General features: G+C 39.5%; 2 protein-coding genes across 4 annotated transcripts; both read right to left on the reverse strand.

Moving 5' to 3' along the window:
• Positions 1–179: 179 nt before the first annotated feature.
• ctsba (cathepsin Ba) lies at positions 180–7,208 on the reverse strand. Its single transcript, XM_010732314.3, has 11 exons — positions 7,051–7,208; positions 3,650–3,777; positions 3,475–3,560; positions 3,185–3,299; positions 2,918–3,033; positions 2,228–2,313; positions 1,996–2,142; positions 1,716–1,832; positions 1,436–1,564; positions 1,064–1,145; positions 180–889 (listed from the first exon to the last, which is right to left on the reverse strand). Exons 2-10 carry the CDS (start codon positions 3,770–3,772, stop codon positions 1,072–1,074), a joined length of 993 nt encoding a protein of 330 aa, XP_010730616.2. The 5' UTR covers positions 3,773–3,777; positions 7,051–7,208; the 3' UTR covers positions 180–889; positions 1,064–1,071.
• Positions 7,209–10,154: 2,946 nt separating this feature from the next.
• xkr5b (XK related 5b) lies at positions 10,155–22,070 on the reverse strand. 3 transcript variants are annotated; one of them, XM_019253824.2, is made up of 13 exons: positions 21,812–22,070; positions 20,498–20,587; positions 20,238–20,343; positions 19,948–20,114; positions 18,053–18,186; positions 17,856–17,934; positions 17,421–17,590; positions 16,956–17,067; positions 16,432–16,599; positions 16,095–16,285; positions 15,908–15,973; positions 15,277–15,481; positions 10,155–14,577 (listed from the first exon to the last, which is right to left on the reverse strand). In XM_019253824.2, the coding sequence occupies exons 1-13, from the start codon at positions 21,918–21,920 to the stop codon at positions 13,880–13,882; spliced, it is 2,295 nt and encodes a 764-aa protein (XP_019109369.1). In that variant the 5' UTR covers positions 21,921–22,070; the 3' UTR covers positions 10,155–13,879. The 3 variants fall into 3 exon arrangements, with proteins under 3 accessions (XP_019109369.1, XP_010730663.2, XP_019109368.1); XM_010732361.3 differs by having other exon boundaries at positions 15,298–15,481; positions 15,890–15,973; XM_019253823.2 differs by having other exon boundaries at positions 15,890–15,973.
• Between the last annotated feature and the right edge of the window lie 1,833 nt (positions 22,071–23,903).

Consider the following 23,903-nt stretch of genomic DNA (forward strand, 5'->3'; position numbering starts at 1 on the left):
TGCAGCAGAAACCTACAATGTGCATCACCTTGCATTAGAATAGTTTGACTCACACATCCATTCATCTATCACATGTTGACCCACATTTTCTCTGTGACTCAGACATTAAAACAGTCACATAAAATGTTAATAATCAATTTAAAATGTCAGCATGTATATTAAAGAGTAACAACACAATATTGGGAACCAAATGTTGGTTTATTTAATTCAGAACATGACAGTTTTGTGCCAATATTTTGATCATTAAAAACAAAAACAAAAAACACTTTAATTGATCGTGTGATGTCACTTTAAAAACACTAAAAAGGCACCGATTACATTGAATACATCCTAACCATTATGGAGTGGCATTTGTGACACTGAGAAACAGCATTGGATGCAAATGAATATGAAAGCATTTAAAAATGCATTAGGCAGACTCTTGTAATTTCTTTCTATCACAGGCTGAAGGCCAAACACTTTCAAATTTTTTACAACAATGATAGTTTGCCTCAAATTACCAGAGATAACATGAGATACATGTGTTTTAAACACATTTTCCACCAGTGCAACCTTGTGATAGCTTTAAAAAAAAAAAATGTGAAGGAACAAGAGCTTACATTGACTCATTTAGAAATAACACTTTCAGTTCAACAATGGCGATGTGTGCTCAGCATATAGTGTTTGTCATACTCTATCTGCTAATCCACCCAAGTGAAGTGAAGGTTGCTCTTGAACTTTTCTGTGTGCTGTTAAAAAAATATGACATGTTGGGTGTACAAGGTGATCAGTATGCAATTTGGTTATTGAAAAAGGACTAAAAGCAGTCGAACATGAGCAGACTTCCAGAGCAGGCAAGTGGAGTGTGTCGCCCTCTAGTGATTAGGTAATGGACACTGCAGCTCAACGTCTGGAAGAGGAAAAAACAGTGAGTCATAAACTTCAACTACTCTTAAACCTTGTTGGGGATTTCACAAATACTTGAAATGGAAGCTACTGCAGTGTATCAAGGTCCACAAGCTAGCAAACAGTAAAGAAAGGTTTGTTTGAGGCCAATACTTTATGTGTTGTTTTGTTGTCTTACCTTAGGTTTTACACGGGAATCCCTGCCACAACTTCAGACTCAATACCACAGTGATCTGATCCACGCAGGATTTTAAAGTATCCTGAAGACCAGAAACAGACCAGAGGAAAGTTTATATACAAATATTTTCATGTCTTAAACGTGAGAGCGTATGGTATGGTGTGCATATGGCTCTCATATTCAGAATGTCTGAAAAGTAGCAATAGTAGTATTATTATTAGTTATGTCTGTACAATTAATGCAGTTTGTGTATTACACTGCATTAAACTATAGGATTTGTAATATTCCAGTCCCTTTATGCTTGTAAATAGAAGAGCTACAGTCTCATCAATGTATGAATGTTAGATAATAGTTAAATATGTCTCTGCTCACCGTTATCACCCCAATCTGTGTTCCAGGAGTTGGCACAGAGCCAGTAGGGAACACCATTCTCCACACCCCAGCCCAACATCTTGATGGCGTGGCCACCAACCTCAGAGCCAGACACATGCTGATACACACCTGAGATGAGGACAAAAAAAGAGAAGAGCGTTTGATTTCAAGTACATAAAAGTATTTCAGACACATTACAAAAAAAAATAAAAAAAATCACAATGAGCATTCAGATTGTGTCTTTAGACCAGTTTGTCTTGATTGATTGCGTGTTTCTTACCAGACTTGTACAGCACAAAGTCTTCATAGACACTAAAGGCTCCCTCTACTGGACCATTCTTGTATATCTCAGCCTGAATCTGCTTCTCATTTGACAGCACGCTGTAAGACGTTTTACCTGCAACACACATTTAGGATCCAATGTTCAGCTATGACACCCTGGAATGAACTCAACAGTTTGTCAGAGATCCATTATATACAGTGCATGTGTAAATGTGCCAGTGAGTGTAAACGTATGACTGTTAGTGACAGATTAATAATACTTTGACCACTGATCTTACCAAAGTGCTTGTCCTCTTTGTAGCTGGGTGTGTATCCAGATTCACACTTGAGTATGCACTGGGGTGTGTCTCCACCCTCCCCAGTGCAGGGAGGTCTGCTGCCATTTACATGGTGCTCGCAGGGAGGGATGGTGTAGGGACGACAGCCTATAGACACAAAGATAGTATCAGAACTGTAGTCGCCACAGACACACACGTACCACTGTAGGAGTCTCTCACACACAACACTCACCGATGTGGGAGTCATAGAGACCTCCAGAGACCAGGCCGTGTTCGGTCCAAAAGTTCCAGGCAGCTGAAGGGTAACCACCATTACATCTAAAAAAGAAAATGAAGAAACAAACGTTTCTTCAAAATGTTTCCACCTTTACAGACTAATGCTATGCTATTCATCATGGCAGCATTGATCCATATTTTTCTCTCCCCATACTGACTCTGAATCCTTATTGGGAAGTGTTCACTCTCTATAAATAATATTTTAAAAAGAGAAAAGTCTAGATCTGCTCTAAATGTCCTAAGATACTTTCTCCTATGATTTGGCGAGATACAAACAAAACTGAATTGACAGTTTGAGACTGCATTAAGTTACAGTCCTTGTGTAGCTCATTTTGTGGAATTCACTGGAATAAGTTTCATGAAAGGTTACAGCAGGTTAGGACAGAGATTGCTGTGACCCACAGAGAATGAATGAAAATTAATTTTACAATTACACTGATGAAAAAAGTATGATCTTAAGATTAGATCATTCATTGGTGAGCTTATATTGAGTCAATTCATTCTCCTCTCTCATTAAATATCCAGTAATTCAAATTTCAAAACAGTATGCTTTGCTACTAAACTCTGGATTATGGCCTCCATATAGTAGATCACTGAAATTATCTGTTGAAGAATGTGAAACTTTTCACACATTGCTGCATCTCACCCCATGCCACAGCTCTCACAGCAAGTCAGCAGATCCTCTGAGGAGATTTCCACGCTGACCTTGGCATTGCTGTGGATACAGACACGGTCAGAGATGGCCTCTGCGGCGCCGAACGCCTGTGGGCAAAAGAACCAGAAGACATGTCACAGGACAGATAGTGTCATTTACAGTTCAGATTTAAAAGTTCTATGAAACACGAGTGTACATGTGAGTTCCTTTAATAAATATTAATGGTCAATCTCAGGTAATTGAATATAGTAATCTCACCCAGCAGGATCCACAGGAGCCCTGGTCTCTGATCTCCTTCAGAGTGGGACAGTTGGGCCACTGCTCTCTGGAGTCAAATTCATCTGGCAGCTCCATGTCTCCAGCATACTGAATCCTGTAGAGGGGAAACAGTTACAGACTCAAATATTACTGTGCTACGACAACTACACAGCCTTGCTCCTTGACACTGAAACCAATGCTTCTCTTTATTATTTCATTTAATTAGGGGACAGTACAACACAGCAAACACTTACTCTACCTAATATGCAAGAATACTGAGTGAGACTCACATGATTGGCAGTTTAGGTCCTTTCAGCATCGTACCACAGAGTTTCCGGACATAACTGTAGTCAACATTATGGAAGTTGTGACCAGCCTGAAGGAGAGGAGGGACATTTGTTTAGAACCACTTAAACCCACAGACACAAAGGGTGCAAGGTAAGAAAAGACAAAACAAAAACTCACCTTCCAGGTTGTGTTGAACTTGTTGATGAAGTTGACCATCTCACTGGACAGTGGTTTAAGGTGGGGTCTGGCCAGGCTTACAGACAAGCTGGCAGCCAATAACAGGAAGGCTGCACGCCACATTCTGACTGAACACACAACATGAAGAGGGCACGTTTGTTATTGACAGGACAAAATGTACGTGAGATATGTGAATCCCTACATCTTACCATGAATATGTAACCCTAAATCCAACAAACACTGACTTTTAACTTCAGAAACTCAAAGAAAAAGAAAAAAAAGCTCATTCCCCACTTACATTAACTCTTAAAACTAGGCTTTAAAAACAATTCACAGCTGATGAGACATCACACTGGGTGCATTTACAAGTGTAACATGTGTACACAGTGAAAACTGTTATCCTCAGTCATGCATGTTTTAAGTGGTGGGCACACTGCATGAGCAGGCATGCACAAACAATAAAGCAGTCCAGTGATTTCAACCAATTTCTTCAAATTAATCTACATGTGCACACACAAGAAAGGGACTTTAGACTTTCAATAGACAGTGCATTTGGTTTAGCAGAAGGCTGTCACTGTTGCTTACTCAACTGTAACTGTTTCAGTTCCCACAAAAAGCACAAAGAATAAATATAGTTCCTCATATTGCAGAAATATCACCTGCATTGTAACTGTATTTTCGTAAAAGGCGTGCTCCGTTTGGTTCAAGTTCCCTCTCCATATTCATGTGAGACAACATTATCAGATGTGAAATGCACTGACAGGAACCCATTAGAGATCATAATGTAGTCTATTAAAACAGGAGGCACGGGCTGAGCTCAGGATATGACGGATGCTTTAAGTCGGGCAAAATCAATACCAATGCAGACACTGTGATTCTTTGTAAAGATGATGGGATGAACTCACGTGCAGCTTCAAACCCTGACAGCCTTGATAAAACAACGCACGATGTATAAACAGCAGGAGTGCAGAACAAAAGTGTAAGTAAGAGACACAGCGATTCTGTTTTGTCTTATGTAGGAACTTATTGCATACAGAGAGTCTGTATGCATTAAGTAAGCACTGTCAAACAGACCCTCTCTCAAGAACAAGAGGTAAAAACCAGCACACCTGTTTAGGCATGTCTGGTCTCTATCAGACGAAAAGCAGAAGGGAATCTAAAAACCTTAGGCCTGTGAGAGAAAATATGATTTCCAATGAACTGGTTTGAGATCACGACTGAAGCCAACGAGCAGAAAGTACAACAAGAAGGAAGAAAATTCCCCATTACACAATGACATCTGTTTCCTGAAATCATAATAAGGCAGCATGTGATATACTCCAGTCTGTCGCCTTCCTCTTAAAAATCTAAACCAGGTTTTCATAAGTGCATGAGCAGTGTATTTTCAGCCGCTTAGTTGTGTTTACAAATCAGCTATAGAGATTTCAATTAGCCTGCAGCTGTTGGGGATGTATTCTTTAAGTTTTTCTAGATTTTGCACAAATTCAAATCTGACCCACCAGAAAAATCCAAATGACAAGTTCATTTATTTCAGCTTTTAGAGAAGTGGTTCAAGCACACACACACACACACGACTGAAGCCATAATTTGATTCTGATTTTGAGAAGTGAACCCTGCTGACTTGGTGCATTGGTGACTCCCCTGAAGGTTTCAGTCTTATGTCATTTACTTTCAACACTTCTCATGGCAAGACTACATTAACATGCTGAGTCAGTGGTGGGCTGTGGAGCCTCTCTTTGACATGAGATCAACATCCGCAAAATGTCAAATTCTCTGAAATAAAAACAGCTATTGGTGTGATGACAGTTTAGACATGGGTTTTTAAAAGGCTAAGGGCTTGTGCAATTTGTTCCTTGTGTGGGAGGTTTACCATCAAGACAGAAATGGGTGAGTCAGAGAGAGAGAGAGAAAAAAAAAAGACATTCAGGTTCCACATCAACTGTTTCATAAGTAGAACCAATGCTCTTCACATGACACGATCTTCAACAGGCTTCAGCAGGACAAGACCTTTGTTTCTTTAAACATTATTCTCAGCTCTGTCTTCTCTTTAAAACAGGTGTTAAACAGGACACTGATCAGTATTAATAAATACCTATGAAATCGAAGACTATTAAGTAATGATTAACCTGCAGGATCAGGTTTTTAAAAAAGATAAACTATACTGTAGGTGCAGTATTCTTTTGCATGTTATAAAATTGCTCTCTATGCCTCCAGCACTAAAACCTGAGAATAATAACATTTTGTAGATATACAGTATTTCCCTATCTATCTATCTATCTATCTATCTATCTATCTATCTATGCACACACCTGCACATGTGAATAGCAAGGCCTCATGCAGTCTGACTCCTGTGTAATTAATGAACATTATCTACTGAAAGACCTGATAAAAAGGTCACTCAGTAGTTTCCTCATTTTTGGTTTACACAATAGTTTTTTAGAAGCACACAAGATACAGCTGAGACATGACAAGCCTTATCATTCCTTACCACAGGGAAAGAAAACATTGATTTGTGAAGGACAACAGGTCACAGAGAAACTTGTTTTGACAGGTGAAGTCAGTTTAGGAAAGCCTTGTAACCAGGAAGAGGCCAGTATGTTTGAATAGTAAGGCGTGTCCATCGCTTTGTTATAGACCCTGCTCATGCTTTATAATCCACGTCTTAACAACATAGCAGAAAGTCTGGGACCTCCAGAAAAGAGAGCAGACTTAAAGTTAGTCACATAGTTTACACAGCAGTTAAAAAGGGTCAGGTCAGTTTTGTTTGTGGTTGCACAAACAGTCTGTAAAAACAGTCTGGACTGGAAGTTGTAGTGAAGTATAACCACTTCCAGTTCATTCAGCTTTACCTGCCCCTCCTGTCTGCATCACAGACATGCTTTATAAAACACTCTCAGTCTTCCTCTCCTGTCTGGTTAAATAAAAAAAGGACGAAATGTCTGCACCCACAAAAACACAGTTTCACTTTCCATTTCCCCGATGAATCATGTCACATATTTATTCTAACTTGTGGTTTTAAGTTCTTTGCTTTCTTTAACTGAGCTTACACCAGATGTCATTAAACACTTTAACGTGTCTTAATCATTAATAACACGAGTAGTTAGTTGTGTTTATCTTATCAGCTCCTGACTGTGAAACCTGAACCAGGTCAGACAGTGAAGAACAACAACAACCAGAGTTTGAGCTATGAAAAACAAACTCAAACTGCTCTTTTATATATCAAACTAATCCAGAATATTGACTCTGCATAGCGTTTAATGTGTTATTTGTTTTAGCTCGTCTTAAAGTGTAGCGTGTTCAGCTAGCTTTGCTGCTAACTCGCCGTGTAAACAACACACTAACGTCTGATTAACGGTTAACGGCTGTGATCACAAACCCGTAAAAACACGTTAATCACTCACCTGTAGCTCTGTGGACTTCAACCAGCTGTGAACTTCAATCTTCAGCTTCAGATTAGCCCCTCTCTCTTTGACTGCCCAGTCAACTAAGTGAATGATTGTCAAGCGCTGTGTGTCGCCCTCCTTCATTTATCCCTGTGACCACGTGAACCGGTCACATGAATGCAGCTCATGTGATCGACAGTGAAAGTCAGCACCCCGCTTTCTGTTCCGCCGTGTGGTTATAGTGTCCTGGTTTGTTACGTTAGTGAGGTTATCACACACTGATAATGATGCGACTCTGTGTCTAAACTGTGTCATTAACGACAACTGAGATTGGTGCAACGGGTCACTGTGAACATGCACCGCTTCAATCTGACCGCTAGGCGGTGCTAGAAGCGCCGTCTCTCTCTAATACAGTCTATGAAATGAATGTTTCTGTATCACATCTCACCATCAGCTGTGCTTACAAATAACTGTGAAGTTCATGCACTTAATATGCAATATTAAAACATTAATTTTTACATGTAATATGTTACCTACCAAGGCAGGTGTGGTATTTATTCGGGTTGTGGAAAACCATGTATCGCCATAGAAACTGAGAGAAAATTAGTATTCTGAAAGGTAAATTGCCTCAAAAATATAAAAAACCTTATGATTATATAATTTATTTAAGTTTGTAATTGTTGTATAATCGCAATATTATTCAAGGGTGAGCTTTAATTTATAACTGGCACCTCAGTGCCACTAACCGCATCACTGGCGTGCCAATATTGATGTTAAAGCACACCCTCTCATGTAATATTGTTTAATTTTACTATCATCATTTTGAAAGTCCAGTGTGTAACATTTAAGAGGATATATGGGCTGAAATTTGAATATAATGTCAAATAATCAGAATCATTATGTTTTTGTTACCTCAAAATGAGCCTTTTTACTCCCACAATGTTGCCACAATGTTTCTACAGTAGCCCAGAATGGACAAATAAAACACAAAAGAGTGCCTTTCACAGTTTCCACAAGTTTCATGGCCATTGTATTTTCTCTTACACGCTTGGAAGTGGAGGGTTACTGAAGAGAGGGAGTATTCAGTTTGTTGTAGTCTCACAGCTAGATGCCACTAAATCCTACACACTTGAACTTAAATTCTTACTGTTCTCTCTCTAAAATAACAGTGTATTTAGTATATATATATATTATATAAAAGTCAAAATTGTAAATATGAAATATTTTGTAAACGCAGGGATGTAGCAGCAAAGTATAGTACAACATCTGAGATAACAACCCCCCTAGGTAAGTTTGTACCTAATCCACACATTAAAAGCCCCTTAAAGGTTTTGTAGGATGTCTGATCACATTGGCAAATAACTTGTATAAGATCAGGAGCATCCCCACTTTGACTTTCCACTGAGAAATGTTAAAACATAACACTCAAAACAGAGGTGCTGGTTTAAGGGATCCCTTGGGCCCCTGGGTCTGAGCACATAGATGTGTTTAGTAATAAGAATCCATGATAATAGTGACTAAAAATCTGGAATTTAAGAAGTGTGCACATTGATCAATCATTATGGTTCTACTAAACATCACTGATACCTTTAAACTATCTAGAAAAGCTCAACATAATACCCTAGTCCATATTTGTTTCTGGGCAATAGTGTCTCAGATACAACTCAAGCCCCAAAGTCACATCATTGTAATTTGTCTGATTAAGACATTTGAAAAAAGCCAATTAAAATTATATTTTTATTGCAACAGGTAAGAGATTAGTTCATCCTATATCAGCCAAACATACAGTATAACTAGATAAATGTTGATGTAGTTATCCTTTGAAAGATGTTTTATTGACATTCATGTGTTAAAATATAGTGTTTTATGATGCATTTAATTAATTACACGTGACTGCTGAGGATTTTATCTGTGAGTTGTAAGTGATTTTTCCCGTAACTTGTGATTTGTAACTGATGATAAGATTTTTTGGCCTGCATGCTGTTTAATGCAGCATCTTGCTGATTCACTGACCACAGAGAACATGCTGATTGTTTGGCTGTTTTCTCTTCCTTTTATGAGTCTGTCATCTGACTTTTAAAAATGATGAGATGGTGCAAATACTGTAAGCACAGCACACTGACTTTAATCATTGTTTCACCAAGGAAGTTGCGTAACAACAGATCCTCATTTTAAGTAAGTGACCAAAAAGACTTTCTTAATAAAGTGCCTTTGAGTACTTAGAGAAGTGCTCTTAAATAAAATGTATTATCATTATTATATTATTATAATAATCAGGTAGTTTTAACAAATTTACATTTAAACTCAAGTAACAACTGATTAACTCAAAGTGATAAGTCACCAAATGAGGTAACACATGGTGACTGAATCTATAGTCAACAGATTAGTCTTTGCATTTGCAGGATTATGAACTGGGTGTGTGGCGACAGTCCTAGGGAAAAATCTCAAGCAGTGTGGAGACATTGATCACCCAGCAGTGGTTGGTCCACCAGAGAGGGCAAGCAGAGCTAACACAACATATGCATTCAGTTTTGCCTGGTCTCTGCTAGCGTTACACATAGTTACTATGGCCAAACAAACAAAGAAAAGATTGATGACTATGCACAATGTTTGGATCTTTTTGGAAGTAAGGTCCAAAAACAAACCTGCAATTACCACTTATCGCCATAGGTGCTGCCAAAGAAAACATTACAGAGCTCCTCGAGATTGTTACTTTAATAAAAACACATCCTATGTGTGTTAACATTCAGTCTTTTTCTTGACATATCTATGCTTTTATACAACTTTTTAACTTTATGTCATTACTGTCTTTTGCTTATGTATTTATTAATGTATGTATAACCAATTGCACATACAGTATATTATTGACTTTTATTGTTTTAAGCTTTGTGCCCCAGGTCCCTCTGGCAGGTTAATCCAGCCATGTGATAATGTAAACAGTACAGTATGTCCATTACACAAGAGCTGCCATTGTACTGTAACTAGACTCAGTTTACAGTGTATCCATCACAATATCAATTACACAATGATTGTGCATTTCTATGCATCTATATGTTTCTATCGGTGTCTAAAAATATAGAAATATCATCGCATGCAATAAAATACAACAGTGCCCTCTGAGCTTTGACGGTTTATGACTTTATTTTGTCACATCAATAGCACAGCTAATGACTTACTATCACCAACCACAGTTGCCCTGTGGGAATCCTTGCAGAGATGAGGTGACGCGTGTTGATAAATGGAGGTCGTCCGGTGACTAAGTGATGTTACACTCAATCAGCAAACTGATTCCAGTCTGTCAATGAAAACTATAAACAATTTCACATGTGAAACTTCAGCACAAAACCTTGAAACACTGCACCGTGGCTGTCCACATTTCATAACAGTACATGTGACCAAATATAAAAGAATAATAACATTTAAAAAAATACAAAAGTAGCCAAATTAGAAACACAAGCAAAGGTTATCATATGCATTAGGTACACAAAGCAAAGCATATAGTTCTAATATAAAGCAACACACACACGAGACAAGCTGAAGCTGTCTTTCTACAAGGCAAAGCGCTGATTCATGATGATCAAGCCAAGGCATCGTCTAAAGCGTGTGCATGGATCATTTTTAATAAGTGCACTAAGATACATTTCATTAACTGACTTATTGCTTTTGCACATTCTAGCATTGTGTTAATTACTGTAATGTGTGTGTAGTTACTGTGAGTGCTTTCTCTCGCTAAAGGAATAGATACAATTCTGTGGATGTCTGTATGAATGAGTAACATGCAGTGACTCCTTTATCTATTAGCAGGAATATGGATAACAGTTTGACACAGTTTGATAAAGCCGTTCCACCAAAAGCAGGTTTTTTTTCTCTGTACTTTGTTCCATAAATCATCTTATATTCTCAAAGTGCTGCCCATGTTTTATCACCAAACATGAGCAGCACAACCATTTAACTGCTCATTACATTTATAGACTTTACTTTATAGTTATTATATATGTTTAGAAAGAAAGAAAGAAAATTAACATAGCGTGGTTAAAGAAAAACAGAAAATAAAAGATAAATATACATGGAAGACTAATATCACATTTTATGGTTACAATCATATATTGAAATAAATAATAATCATAACATGACATAATACTGGCATCGACCAAACTTGAAACTCATAGCAGCGCATTATTATTTCCAGGATGTGCCTTTATGCAACATTTCTATTCTGTAACCTCTGTCCCTCACCCAGCTGATAAATACATTATCCAAAATGTTTGATTCTGCTAAACAAAGGTTCAGAGTGTTTTTACATACACTAAGCAACATTTTCTCCCTGATGAAAGAAATTTAATTTTTTTGAGGTAGGAGGTTCAACTAATATATAAGCTGAAGGACAACATAACATTTGTGAGTAATGGGCTTTACAGGAGAATACAGTAATAGTCATTTAGAGTTTGAGCTGTTAGTTTAAGACTATGTCAAAAGTTGATTTCCCCCAGTTATTTAATAAAAACTGCCATTAGCTTGCAAACTAGTTTTAGTGTTCTACTGTATTTTTGAGTAATTAACAAGGTTTGTGGAGCATCATTCTCTAGTAGATATTTACATTTATTTGAGTGGGGTGCAATGTTACATGTTTACTGCGATGGATTGTCTACATTTGAGGAAGTTTTTTTTTTCTTATTTAACAAGAAACTGAATGTAGAAATTTTCCTCTGCAAGAAGGAAAACTGGTCTTCATATCGGCAATTTAAAAAAAGCAGCTAGTCTATAGTTTCATGACTTAAGCTTCAGTAATAACAGCTTGCTCGCTGTGTGCTCTTCAATAAAAACAATTAAAACGTAAGTAAATGGATGGCAACAACAACTTAAACAAGGCTAATAATGCTAATAATTAGGGCAGTAAATTAATTGATGAAATTGATAAAGTATAAAAAATAAAAAGTTTAAACTAGTTTGGGACCAGAACAATTTGGGGCACTAGCTCAGTCAGAAAAATACACATTAGCTTCATGTCCCTCCCAGACATTTTTGTTGCCATAGCAACCCACATTAACAGCGTTATTATCACATATCATATGTTATATCTTATTATCATTCATACAATTTCCTTCATCATTCTAAAAGCAAACAAAATGTGATTGTCCGATCTCATTTTAGAGACGCACACTACCTATGTCCTGCAGAAATGTGTTGTAATGCATATTTTCTTCATGACTGTTATTATTATAAAATTTTTTTAAATGTCAAGAGCAAGAGGAACTATGGAGAAATTGTGGAGCTTTGTTTAATCATGTATGCATTTAGTTTTAGATTTAAAGAGTTTCTGCAGGCCATAAACATAAATTATGAGTTCTGATCACTCCTTTAATATTCTATATTGCTTACTTAATTTCCCTTTGATAAACATCACATTATAATAACATAGTGTAGCCCACATAATATCATGCTACAGCCACTGGCTAACAATAAACTTCAGTTGTAAAGTGCTGACTGACTGAAATGATTGCAGTAACAATTAAAGGAAAGCATAGCTATAATTTATAAAAATGTTTTTCCCTCAAACTTTTGCTTTTTATCATTTACTTATCTGACAGTTTCATTAAAATAAAGACGTACACGTCAATGAACAGATACGACCATTTTACAGAAATAGTGTCTGTGTGTTTACATGTGTCAGTAATGTGTGTGTGTGCAAGCACCAACCATATACTGAACTGTCGGACTGGATGTTCAACATCGTCTAAAGTGTTAGCTAGCATAATAACAACTCTGAAGTCTGCTTGAATCTGCATAAATACACATTATTTATATATCTTATAACAGATCATTGGTTTCACTGAATCAGACTAACTGGCATCGGCGAGTGGCGCTAGGAGGAGATTCGGCTCAGCAGCCTGGAGCACAGCGTTTATAGTTTAGTGATTGTAAACTAGTTTAGTTTAGAAAATTCATCTTCATTGAGCTCCAACTAGCATTTAAATAACTTTGCCTTGAATTATATGATTGTTTGTGCTCCACGATTTAAAATATAATCACAACAATGATTATTTTAATAATTAGTTCCTAAAATTAGAGGTTACTTCTGAGAAGCGAGAGGCTAAACTGCATTAGGTTTGCTGTGGTTAGTGTCTCATGATTAAAAAGTGTAAGGGTTTATTTAAATGAATGAAAGTGATGCCCCACATTCATTAGCACCTTTGAATGTTTAACTGTGTTTTCTTTTGATGAGTAACCCAGATCTCCTCTAAATACTGATCCATACTGTGTAGTGTTTTTACTTACTTAACTTAGAAACTCCCCCAACCCCAATTTGCAATGGCATCTGTGTTTGTCACTGCCATCTCCTCTGGTGGCCTCAGTAGGAAGCAGACTATCACCCGATACAATTTGCTTCCCTTTCACCTGCCAAAAGGAGCAACAGTGGCATTCAAGGTGACCCTATTACAACCCCCTGCCTGCAGCCACTCCAACCAACCTGGAGATTTTAGTGCAACAACAGGGACCTGTTTCATCATTTACCTCCTACTGATAAACATTGCTAAATATGGTAACTGGAACACACAGCAAGGCCAGAGGTACCACTATTAAAAATTGCAGTGGCTGGCAAGTGTTTTGCCACTGTGCTACCAATGCATCCACATTTTTTGCAAATTTAACCTGCATGTCAGGAGAAAAACATAAACAATTTATATCCTTCCACAGCTGATTCAAATGAACTGAGATGAGAATGTCCCCTAACTCAAACCGTCCCCAAGTTAGTTAATGCATGAATTCATGTATATCCTTAACTGCTAAGTTGTAAAAGACATCACTGCCCACCCAGAATTTCCCTTCCCATTTACCCCCATCCTCCTTACACCGCCCTCTCTTTACTGTCCACAAACTGGACCAGCTGTTTGCGAGCGTGAGAAATGACTGGAGTGAGTGGGATGATAGGAGTACCAGGCGTGGAAGCACCAGGAGTTGAAGGACCAGGAGTCGAAGGACCAGGAGTCGAAGGACCAGGAGTCGAACCACCAGGAGTTGAAGCAGCAGGTGTTGAAGCTGCAGGTGTTGAACCAGCCGGTGTTGAATTACCAGGTGTAGAAGCAGCAGGGGTCAGAGAAGCGGGGGTTCCACTTGGTGTTGGAGTCGCAGGGATGACAACAACAGGAGCCAGGCCTGGACTTTCAGGTCGAGGCTCCAGTCGTGGAGTGGATGTGACAAAACGCGCCTCCCGGATCCGGTAGGGACTTCTGTAGGTGGAGATGGGCGACAACTCAGAGCCCCAGCCAAGATAGCTGCCACTGGAGGGAGACTGTGCATCGGCGCTGAAGTACAATGTAGTGCTAGACTCTCCGGGTAACGCTGGTTTCTTGTCTGGAGAACCAAGCAGGAGAGGGGAACGTCGCTCAGGTGACCAGCCGGGAGTCTTGATGTCCAGGGAACCCACAGAGGACGAGGCTTCGGTCAGGGTCCCAGCATTGCTGTCAATGTGGCGGAGGCTTCCTACTTGCCGCGGGGATGAAAGTGTCGGTGAGCCGTAAGCTGCACTCTGAAACTCCTCATCACCTTTGAAAGTGAAATCATATTTAATTAGAAGTCAGTGTATTTGAATCAGTATACATCTCCTGCAGAGTCAAATAAACACTAAACACTTGACTCTGCAGCTGGCCTCACCTCTACAGAGCCTTTCAGTTTTTATTGTGCAAGTGCTCGGCCCACAACTCTATTGTTTTACCCACTACAGCAGCAAAATAACTCCAAATGAATGATAATGTTTGCTTTGTAACTGCTGAATGTGTGAAACTATTTCCAAAGCAAATAATGCCACATCAACTTTATAAAGCCATGTCAAAGTAGGGTTCAGAGCTTGTTTCTGCTGCCCCTAAATGGCCAAAATATCACATTACTTCACATGATCTTATGTATGATCTTACGTATGATCATAGATACCAGCAATGCAGACTGTTGTGCAGTCATGTCAAAGCTGCACACTGAATGAGGCAGAACACATGGCACCTCATTAAAATGTAATAGATTACAGTGTGAGATGTCGGCTGGCTCCAATATAACAGTCAATGTGTTGTATTAACATTATAACAAACCAGGTTGATCCATTCATGTCGTCATATCATCACTTTAAACATAATCCATTTTCATTATGATAGTTAAAAAATCATTACAGGTGCCCTTTGTTGTGGTTAAAGGTGATCCAGTATGAAACTAATAAGTACTTTACAGTGAGTGTTTTTGAGTGTGTGCACTCACAGGTATCATTGTTTATCCAACCTTTATCATCTGATTGTGGCGCGCTGGACTCTTCTTCTGCAGTCTCTTCAGGAATGACCTCCTGGACCGGCATGATCTCTGGAAACCTTCTCATATCCTGGATTGTCGTGGGAGGAGCTCTCCTCACTGGTCTGGCTACTACAGTGGATGGAGTTGGCCTTGGTGGCTGGACCACCTCTTTCACCTGAAGACAAGACAGACAGCTCAGTCTCAGTCTGTAAACAGACAAATAAGTTTTCTGTACACAAACAACTTTTTAGTTTTTCTTTACTTTTTCTCTGTAACCCCTTTTGTGTGTGGCACTGTTAAACGCTCCTTCTTGTATGTAAGAATAAATTCAACTTAACTTTGATCCTTTGAATCCAGTCCTGCTTACTGAATGGTAATTTGAAAATTCTTATAACAGTTGTAATATTTAAATTTAGTCTGCTGGCATAGGTTTGTAGAAAAATGTGCTAAACCTTGTGAAAATTGATGCAGTCTATGTGTTGTTTTCAGCTAATTCATGCCTATTTTCCAATGCAAACACATTTACTGCATTCTTACCTTGAATTATCAGTTAAATGAAGGATAGTTTTAACAAATATCTTGCCTGTGGGGCCTGGGTCACCTGTGGTGGAGCTGGTTGAGGAGTAGGGTGTGAGATCTGAGGAAACGGTGGTTGTGCAGGGGTAATCTGATAAAGCACACAAACAACAATAAGAAAAACTTTTACGCAATCTTAAAGACATCATACTATGGTTGCATGCTAAAGAGGAGACACTCTCAGGACATTCAGAAACAGGAACGCAACAAACCCGAGGGACGTGAAAGTCATCAGGGGAGTGAACTTCTTCAGACAGACCCATCAGTCCGGCCAGTCCCCCCTCGCCATACGATGACCAGATCCTGGTTACATCGCCCGTCTTCATGGCCAAGCGAATCAGCAGCCAGTGGTGATGTTTCCAACCCTCCCATTGGATAGGGAGATCCATGAGTGTCCCACCTCCTGATTAGAGTAACAACCATAGTCATAGATAGACAGATAGACAGATAGACAGATAGATAGATAGATAGATAGATAGATAGATAGATAGATAGATAGATAGATAGATAGATAGATAGATAGATAGATAGATTGATTGATTGATTTACCAGACAGTGTTGCATGGCGATGGAAAGTAGGTGTGACTTTCTCCTCCAATGAGAGTGTAGATCCACGCTCCATGCAGGCTCCACCTATTCCCCTGTGACGAATACTCTGGAAAATCTCAAAGGATTTAGGATGGAGGAAACGATAGTACAGCACCAAGGCAATCACTCCTGGAGAACGAGCGAAAGGAACAGGTAAATAGAAGAGAAACACACTAATGCTGCGTAGGTGTGTAAAAGTTTAGAGAAGAGAATGTGTTTGAATTTGTAATATATATGCATATTTATGTACAAATATATTTATGCGTGTTATATAATGCGAATTAGCAAATGTCAATGTAAACCTACGTGTTGAATGTGGCAAACGCTTTAGCTGCTTAATATCAGTGTATTAGCATCGTCAGTGTCAGCGTTTTAGCATGCCACATCAGCATTTAGCTCTAAGCACCGCTGTGCCTAAGTGCAGCCTCACAGAGCCACTAGCATGGCTGGAGACTCTTGTTTTACAGAGTGTGGCTGTGTCTCACCAATAAGGAAGCTACAAAACACTGCAGCCGGGATTCCAACAGTATCCCAGGACACCATGGTAAACAACCACGAGGAGGCCAGAAGAAGAAAGGCGTTCTCTAAGAACATGGCCTGATGAAGAACAAACAGAAACAGAGGAACATAGTTACCTACTCCCATGTTTGAAATCAGTTTGTCTCATGTTACAGTATTGAATCTAATCTATTCTATCTAATTTATTACTAGCACATATGCCATTTTGGTAAGATCCCTTGAACCTAGAATTATTAGTGCCTAGACAGCTACGATGCACCAATTATTTGCACTTTAAAAAGTTCATACAATACATGATACAAACATGTTTTCAGTGCTTGTATTGGCCCATACATAGCTCGCCTTCCTCTTTGCCTTGTCTTCATAACAAAAGATTGTCAAAACGTTCTGCCACACAGTTATAAACTGACCACAAACACACACACACATACCAGGTAGAAGCCAGCCATGCGACATCTGGATTGACCGTACTTCACATTAAGGAAAAGGAAGATGTGAATGGCTCCCAGAACGAGGTTGAAGATTCTCCATCGACTAGTTGAGCGTATAATGTCAGTCTGCTGGGACACCATCCAGAACGTTGCACCTAGCCAGTGCACACCTGACACACACACATGAAACATTCAACCTTGAATCCATAAACACACTATTTCACATGCTAAAAACCCCCCACTAAAAACACAAAATTGTTTACTGTAAACCTGAAAAGGGGAAAGGAGGATGGGAGGGTGCGCTCACTAAGACTCACACAGCAATAGTTAGGCTTAAAACCCACACAACTCTTGTCTTTAGCCAGCAGAAAATGGACTGTTTGTCAGGTTCAACAAATATGAGGTTTGAAATGAAGCCTTGGCATCCAGACTTACCGATGACTCCCAGGATCCATTGTTTGAAGATACGTGTGAAGAGCATGAGAACGGCAAATCGCGACCCCAACATACTGACCTGCAGACAGAGAAAATAGACCGCTCACACAAACATGCCCCTTATTATACTGATACTGTTATATTGAGGGCGTTTGTTGTACTTATTGGCTGTTGTAAGGTTGTTTAAGTATGCCCACCCTCCATAGCAGTCGACAGAGAATGGCAGCGGGGGTCATTTGTAGGTGTCCTGGTCTGATGAGTGAACAGGCTCTTGCATAGAGGACCAAGGCCCAGGCGAGAGACAGCAAACACACCACAAAACACACTGAGGCTGGAGGAGAGAGAGAGCAGGAAGGAGGAAAAGAAATGTGAGTACTTTGATTGTAATAATACATTGTAATGCTATATTCATAATTTACACCAGATATAATTTGAATTTGCCGCCGCCACAAACTGAAAACAAAACATCTGACATATTATCATCGTATAAAGTTGTTATGGCTAACAGTTGCTCACATTAAGCAGACACAGAGCAACAACATTATTCATTTAGAGTCATGTTTCTGTCCACCTGATGAATGTAAGCCCAGTGTTCACTGTTTTAAAGATGTGTTTTGGAAATATCTGACACTGTACATCAGTTTGGTGCTGGGCAGTAAAGTGGGTTTTTTAGACCTAGCCACCTGATGCATCTGGATATAACATTTATGAGAGCAGTGAGATGGAAGCAAAACATAAATGTTCTGTAGAGCTGAGGTGAGCTGCAGAGTTGGTGATAACTCTCTGCAGCTTTGTCACTATGAGCAACTACTTTCACATTTAACAGTTATTTGATCCTCACTGTTTGAGGGATACTATTATATATATATATATTTTTTTTTACACTTGATCTGCCTATGCTGAAAACTCAACTCACAACTACTAAAATATCAGACATGGTAAATGATATTTACAATGCTGACTTGAAGTATTGAGTTATTCTGGCTCGCACATCTTTACATTGTCCAACAATACACTGATGTGTGGTGTTAAGCTGATATGGCTACCTTGGTAGCAAACAGTTTTGGAGAAACATTATCATTTCTTTTTTCTCTCTCCAATATTCACTCTCTTTTAGCTGTCCCTGGGGGAAACATTTGGTTCTTTAGCTGTTCACTAGCTAATTGATTTTAAGTAAAGGGGTTTGGATTCACAAGCAGCTGTCTCAGTGTTTTTATTTCATCAAGTTTTTGGGAGTTTTCTCCACAACATTGCTAACTGTGTCTGTTTTGGTGGTGAGCAGGTAGTGTTCAGTGGGTTTTTACAGCTTCAGCTGAAAACTAGGCTATGAGAGCAGTGAGAGTGAACCAGAACAGTAAAGTCATTGACTGGACAGCTAAACAATGAGCTAAGACTCTCTATAAATTAAATTTTATAACTCGGTTCTGAAACAAAGACCATGTCTCAAACCTATGCCATTTTGATACCTAAAGTACTTATTTGTTCTTATTTGTTCACTTCTTCTTCGACTCACATCCACCCCATTTTCTTTTTTTCCCTTTTCCTTTCTCTCTTTTTTGTTCAGTTAAAGGGACAACTTCACATAGAGTCTCAACTACCTCCCGGTACCGCCCATCTTCCCGTTACCATCTGACACTGATCAATCTCCATCCATTTATGACCTGGAGTTCTCCCCTCATACTCCTCAATCCCTTGACCCTCCTACAATACATTGTCTCGGTGTACCTTCATCTATAATATGCAATAAACTATTTTAAATACATATCCACATTGGTGTGGTCTTTGTTAGTGAAAGCTTCATAAAGCCAGGAGGAGGTGCAGATTCAGGTGATCATCACAACAAATGACCCCTTCTTAGTGTTATTTGATTAATACAAATATGGATTTTTAAATGTATTTAGTCGCAGGTCTCTCACAGAGTGGTCTGCAATAGATCATGGTCTATTGTGTCATAGTTTTTTGCAGATCCGTTTAGTCCTTTACATGAAAAATGTTAGGTAACTTCCTCTCTTGAATGTTGCTGGTTATTATCTGACAACATAGACAAATTAGCACACATACTTTCCACATTCCCTCTTCAGTCTCTCTGTACCTGGAGACTTGATTCCTATATCAGTACAGATGAGCACATAGGTCTGCAGCAGTGTCTGAGGGAGGGTGACCACCAAGGCCTCAAACAGACGTAAGGCAGATGCATCAGCCTGCTGCATGATCTCACCATACACATCCTCATCTGGCAGACTCATGCACTCCCACAGCCTGCGAAGGCCAGAGATGGATGAAACGGAGGCAAAGTGGGAGATATCGAGAAAAACAGAGTAATTATCATCATCATCATCAGACTTCTACTGTCCTTGCTGCACGCACACAAAGTTTGCCCACCTTTTGAAAATACCCAGGTGCAGGATGTGAGTCCAGGTGAGAGACTTCCTGCGGATGCGTCCATCTGACAGATACCACAGATAACTGAGCCACTGAGGACCCCAACCTGGGAGTGAAAGTGAAAGAGATATAAACATCTATATCTATTCCTATATCTATTACTGTGATTACTGTTGCTGTAATTAAGGGACCACTAATTACATATTTCTGGCGTAAATATTGGTCGTGGTGTTGAACAGGTGTTGTTGTTGTAATCTCACCTGGCAGCAGGAACAGTGCAGTGAAGCCAGCAAGATGGGCATAGCAGTAGTTGTGACCCACCCACAGGTAGTACACAAAACAGTAGATCACTGGAGGAAGAGGGTGGAAACACAAAGAAATGTCTAAATCTACAGACCAGCCTGGACTGCTATAATACAAAATGATAAATACATTCACATTAAAGGTTAAATTCTATAATTATGGGTCAGATCGGGGTGTAAGTTGTTGGTGTCAGCTCAGTCGGCTGATCTGCTTGTGATATAGAAATTGTAATACGGTTTGAATTATAAAACACATTAATTAATAGGTAAATCACATTGTACGTATGTGGACAAACCTCACCTGCACACTCAATTGTAGGACAATGACACAGACATTTTAAGTTATTAATTACATTAAGATTGTAAATAACAGACTGGCAATATTCTTCGATGTTGTAAATGTTTACATCGAGGTTAAAGTGTCAGATTGTGAAGCATTATAGTTTGTTTGTATTCATATGACCTCTGCTCTGCATCCTATCTAAGGTTTACTGACAACAAGAGTGCTGCCTCCTCTCCTCTCCTCTCCTCTCCTCTCCTATACAGTAGACAGGCTGTTCTCCACATCACGCTGGCCTGCCTGAGCTCTGCAGCTCTGCCCTCCTCCATACGTGTAATCTGAACCGTTTTTAGCAGCTAAATAGGCGGGCTGTCCGGGACAGACTAGGCCCCATCCTGGGGTACACCCATCTCCTCGTCCATTCATGCACCTCCAAAAAAAAAGGGCGCTGAAATACGACAACATGCCTCCGTTTTGTTTTTACGCAGGAAAGATCATAAAGGAGCTGAAATGATGCAAATTTAAGGACGGGGAAACTCTGGGATGAGTCTGCAGTTTTGCTGCATACTGGATTTCATAACATGCAGCGTACAAAAATAGGAAAGAGGCGCACTAGTGCTGACTGCAGACTCTGGTCTGACTCTATTATTCATGACAACACAGAGGAAGTTAAAACAAATTTACAACTTTGTATGTTGGATTATTGTCGATATTTAAACACAATGTAAAATCCTAAGCGTCTGTCTGTATGTGAATATGTGAGTTTTCTCTCCTCCAGCCTCACACACTGTACACACCCTCTGTGACCAAATAAACACGCGCACACTCACGCGCGCACACGCCAATAAAGTCAAATAACCCAGCAGGAATGCGCACGAGCGCATATTATCACATCACAGTCAACTGACGCACCATTAGTGACACAACACTGGGTGTGTATGTGTGTGTGTGTACGTGCGTGCGTGTGCGTGTGTGTCCCAGGTAGGACTCACGTGCCGTCCTCTCCGCAACGATGAGAAATGCGGTAAAGGCGAAGACGCAAACTTGGCAGCACGGCATGCAGGCGCCTCCATTGCTCGGAGTCGCTGAGTAGTCTCTCATAGCGGATTGAAGAGCTGGACTCTCATCAGATGTACAGTGATAACAGTGTGTCAGACCGTGAGGCCAGTGTTGTTCTGGTTCCGGGCGGGAGTCGGTCCAGCTGCGGCAGACAGCCTCCTCTCTCTGCTCCGTGTCCCCGTCCCAACGTCCCCCCGCCCGTCCCGTTAAAGAGATAGTACTGGTAAGATTAACACAGTCCCACCCAGGTAGAAGGGCTAGTTAACTTTTAATTAAACATTATCAGCAGCCAGTGGTGAGGTGTGACCGCAGTGCTCATGTCATGTTAACTTTTATTTATTTACATTTTCTTTTTCTTCTCTGTTTTAGCATGAATATCTTGAGAAGCTTAATAAGAACAGAAGATGGCTTTTGTCACTTAAAGGTCCAGTGTGTCAGTGTTAGGAGGCTCTATTCACAGAAAATGGTAGAAATGGAATATAATATTCATTCATTAGTGTGTATAATCACAAAATAAGATTTGTTATGTTTTTGTTACCTTAGAGACGCTGCAGGTCATTTTTAACACAGTCCAACATGTTGAACCACCATATTTCTACAGTAGGCAAGAATGGACAGAGCCTGCATGGTTTCCAAAGTGCCTTTTTGAAGCAGAAAATATGCTGCTGGATGTACTGCTTCTTCCACCTCCTGCCTAATCAAAATATATCAGCAAAGATGTGGATCATTGGTGGACCTGAGGTGGGCCAAATGAGGCCTGGGTGCTCTAACAAGCCATCTGTAACAGCGCCTACCTGTCAATCAAAGCAGGCAATGTTGTTAAATATGCACTACTTTAAGCCTTAATATCATTTAAATTGGCGAGTTAAAAAACAACAACACCCCCCTCACAGTTGAACAGGGAAATAGCCATAGAGACTAAAACCGTTGCCTAAACCAGGCTGTACTGTATACATGTTTATTTATATACATTTTAATTGACTGACTCACTTCTGCAGCCTGTCTCAAGCGGCCACTCGAGGAATTACAGTTTTTTAGCACTTCTGCATTGACTTCATTTCCCAGAATCGGAGGTTGCCACTTGGTTGTAGTCAGCAGGTTTACCACTAGATGCAACTAAATTCTACACACTGGTCCTTTAAAATAATATAAAACATATTTTATTAGTCACACAAGTATGTAATGGTCCTTGAACCTCAATTTTGGACCAAAAAAGAAAAGTCCATGTTAGAAATGTTGCATCATTGCACCAGTTTCAATAAATCTAACTGAATTTGTGAATCCCAACATTTCTTGCAGTCATTTTATTATTTTTTGGTGGAAACAGCTGTGAATATTGGAGTGCAGAAGGAACTTTTTTTTACCTTTTGCAGAACAGTGGACATGATTTAAGTAAACCCCTGAATATTATTGTCCAAACTCATTCTTATGATGATTAATTTATTGATTGCAACATGTATAATGGTGGTGCCTGTTCTTTTTAATTTGGTTTGTCTAATTCACATACAGCTTTTATGCAAATAATGAGGTGGTCTAGAGAGCAAGAAAACCTTATGGACACCAGGGGGAGTCTGACTCCAATAATTGATCATTATTATTGCGTATGCAGTGAATGATGAGTGTAGTTAGAGCAGCTTTTTGTCCATATCACAGAGTCAAGCTGCTTTATTTCAACAAATATAAATGATTATTTTACAATTCACAATGTTTGATCAACATGTACCTATTCATAAAACCCAGCCTCTAATAGTGTATTGTGTATGCTTATGTCTGTGCTGATGTTTTATGTTACTGGTCAGTGTTGCTACATCATATCCCCAATTGATGTTTTGCGTTTCCCGCAGGGTCCATATAGCTCAGAGATAAGTTTGTAAATGCATTTGGTTTTCTATTATTTCATGCATGCACTTAAATGAGGGAAAGTATGAGTAGACACACCAGTCACAGACATGAGTTGATTGTGCCCTCTGACACAGTGCCCTGTCTACTGGGGCTGTACTATGCAGTCCACAGTACGCTCTGTTT

This window comes from Larimichthys crocea, chromosome VIII (genome assembly GCF_000972845.2).
Source record: "Larimichthys crocea isolate SSNF chromosome VIII, L_crocea_2.0, whole genome shotgun sequence".
NCBI lineage: Eukaryota > Metazoa > Chordata > Actinopteri > Sciaenidae > Larimichthys > Larimichthys crocea.

Excerpts from the sequence above, each read along its gene's own strand:
- ctsba (XM_010732314.3), bottom strand. The coding sequence starts at position 3,772 with ATGTGGCGTGCAGCCTTCCTGTTATTGGCTGCCAGCTTGTCTGTAAGC. Across the intron at positions 3,561-3,649 it reads AGTTCAACACAACCTGGAAG|GCTGGTCACAACTTCCATAA; the intron begins GTGAGTTTTTGT and ends CCTCTCCTTCAG. Across the intron at positions 1,833-1,995 it reads CAAAGAGGACAAGCACTTTG|GTAAAACGTCTTACAGCGTG; the intron begins GTAAGATCAGTG and ends TGTGTGTTGCAG.
- xkr5b (XM_019253823.2), bottom strand. The coding sequence starts at position 21,920 with ATGAGAGACTACTCAGCGACTCCGAGCAATGGAGGCGCCTGCATGCCG. Across the intron at positions 20,588-21,811 it reads CGTTGCGGAGAGGACGGCAC|TGATCTACTGTTTTGTGTAC; the intron begins GTGAGTCCTACC and ends CTCTTCCTCCAG. Across the intron at positions 16,286-16,431 it reads TCGCCATGCAACACTGTCTG|GAGGTGGGACACTCATGGAT; the intron begins GTAAATCAATCA and ends TACTCTAATCAG.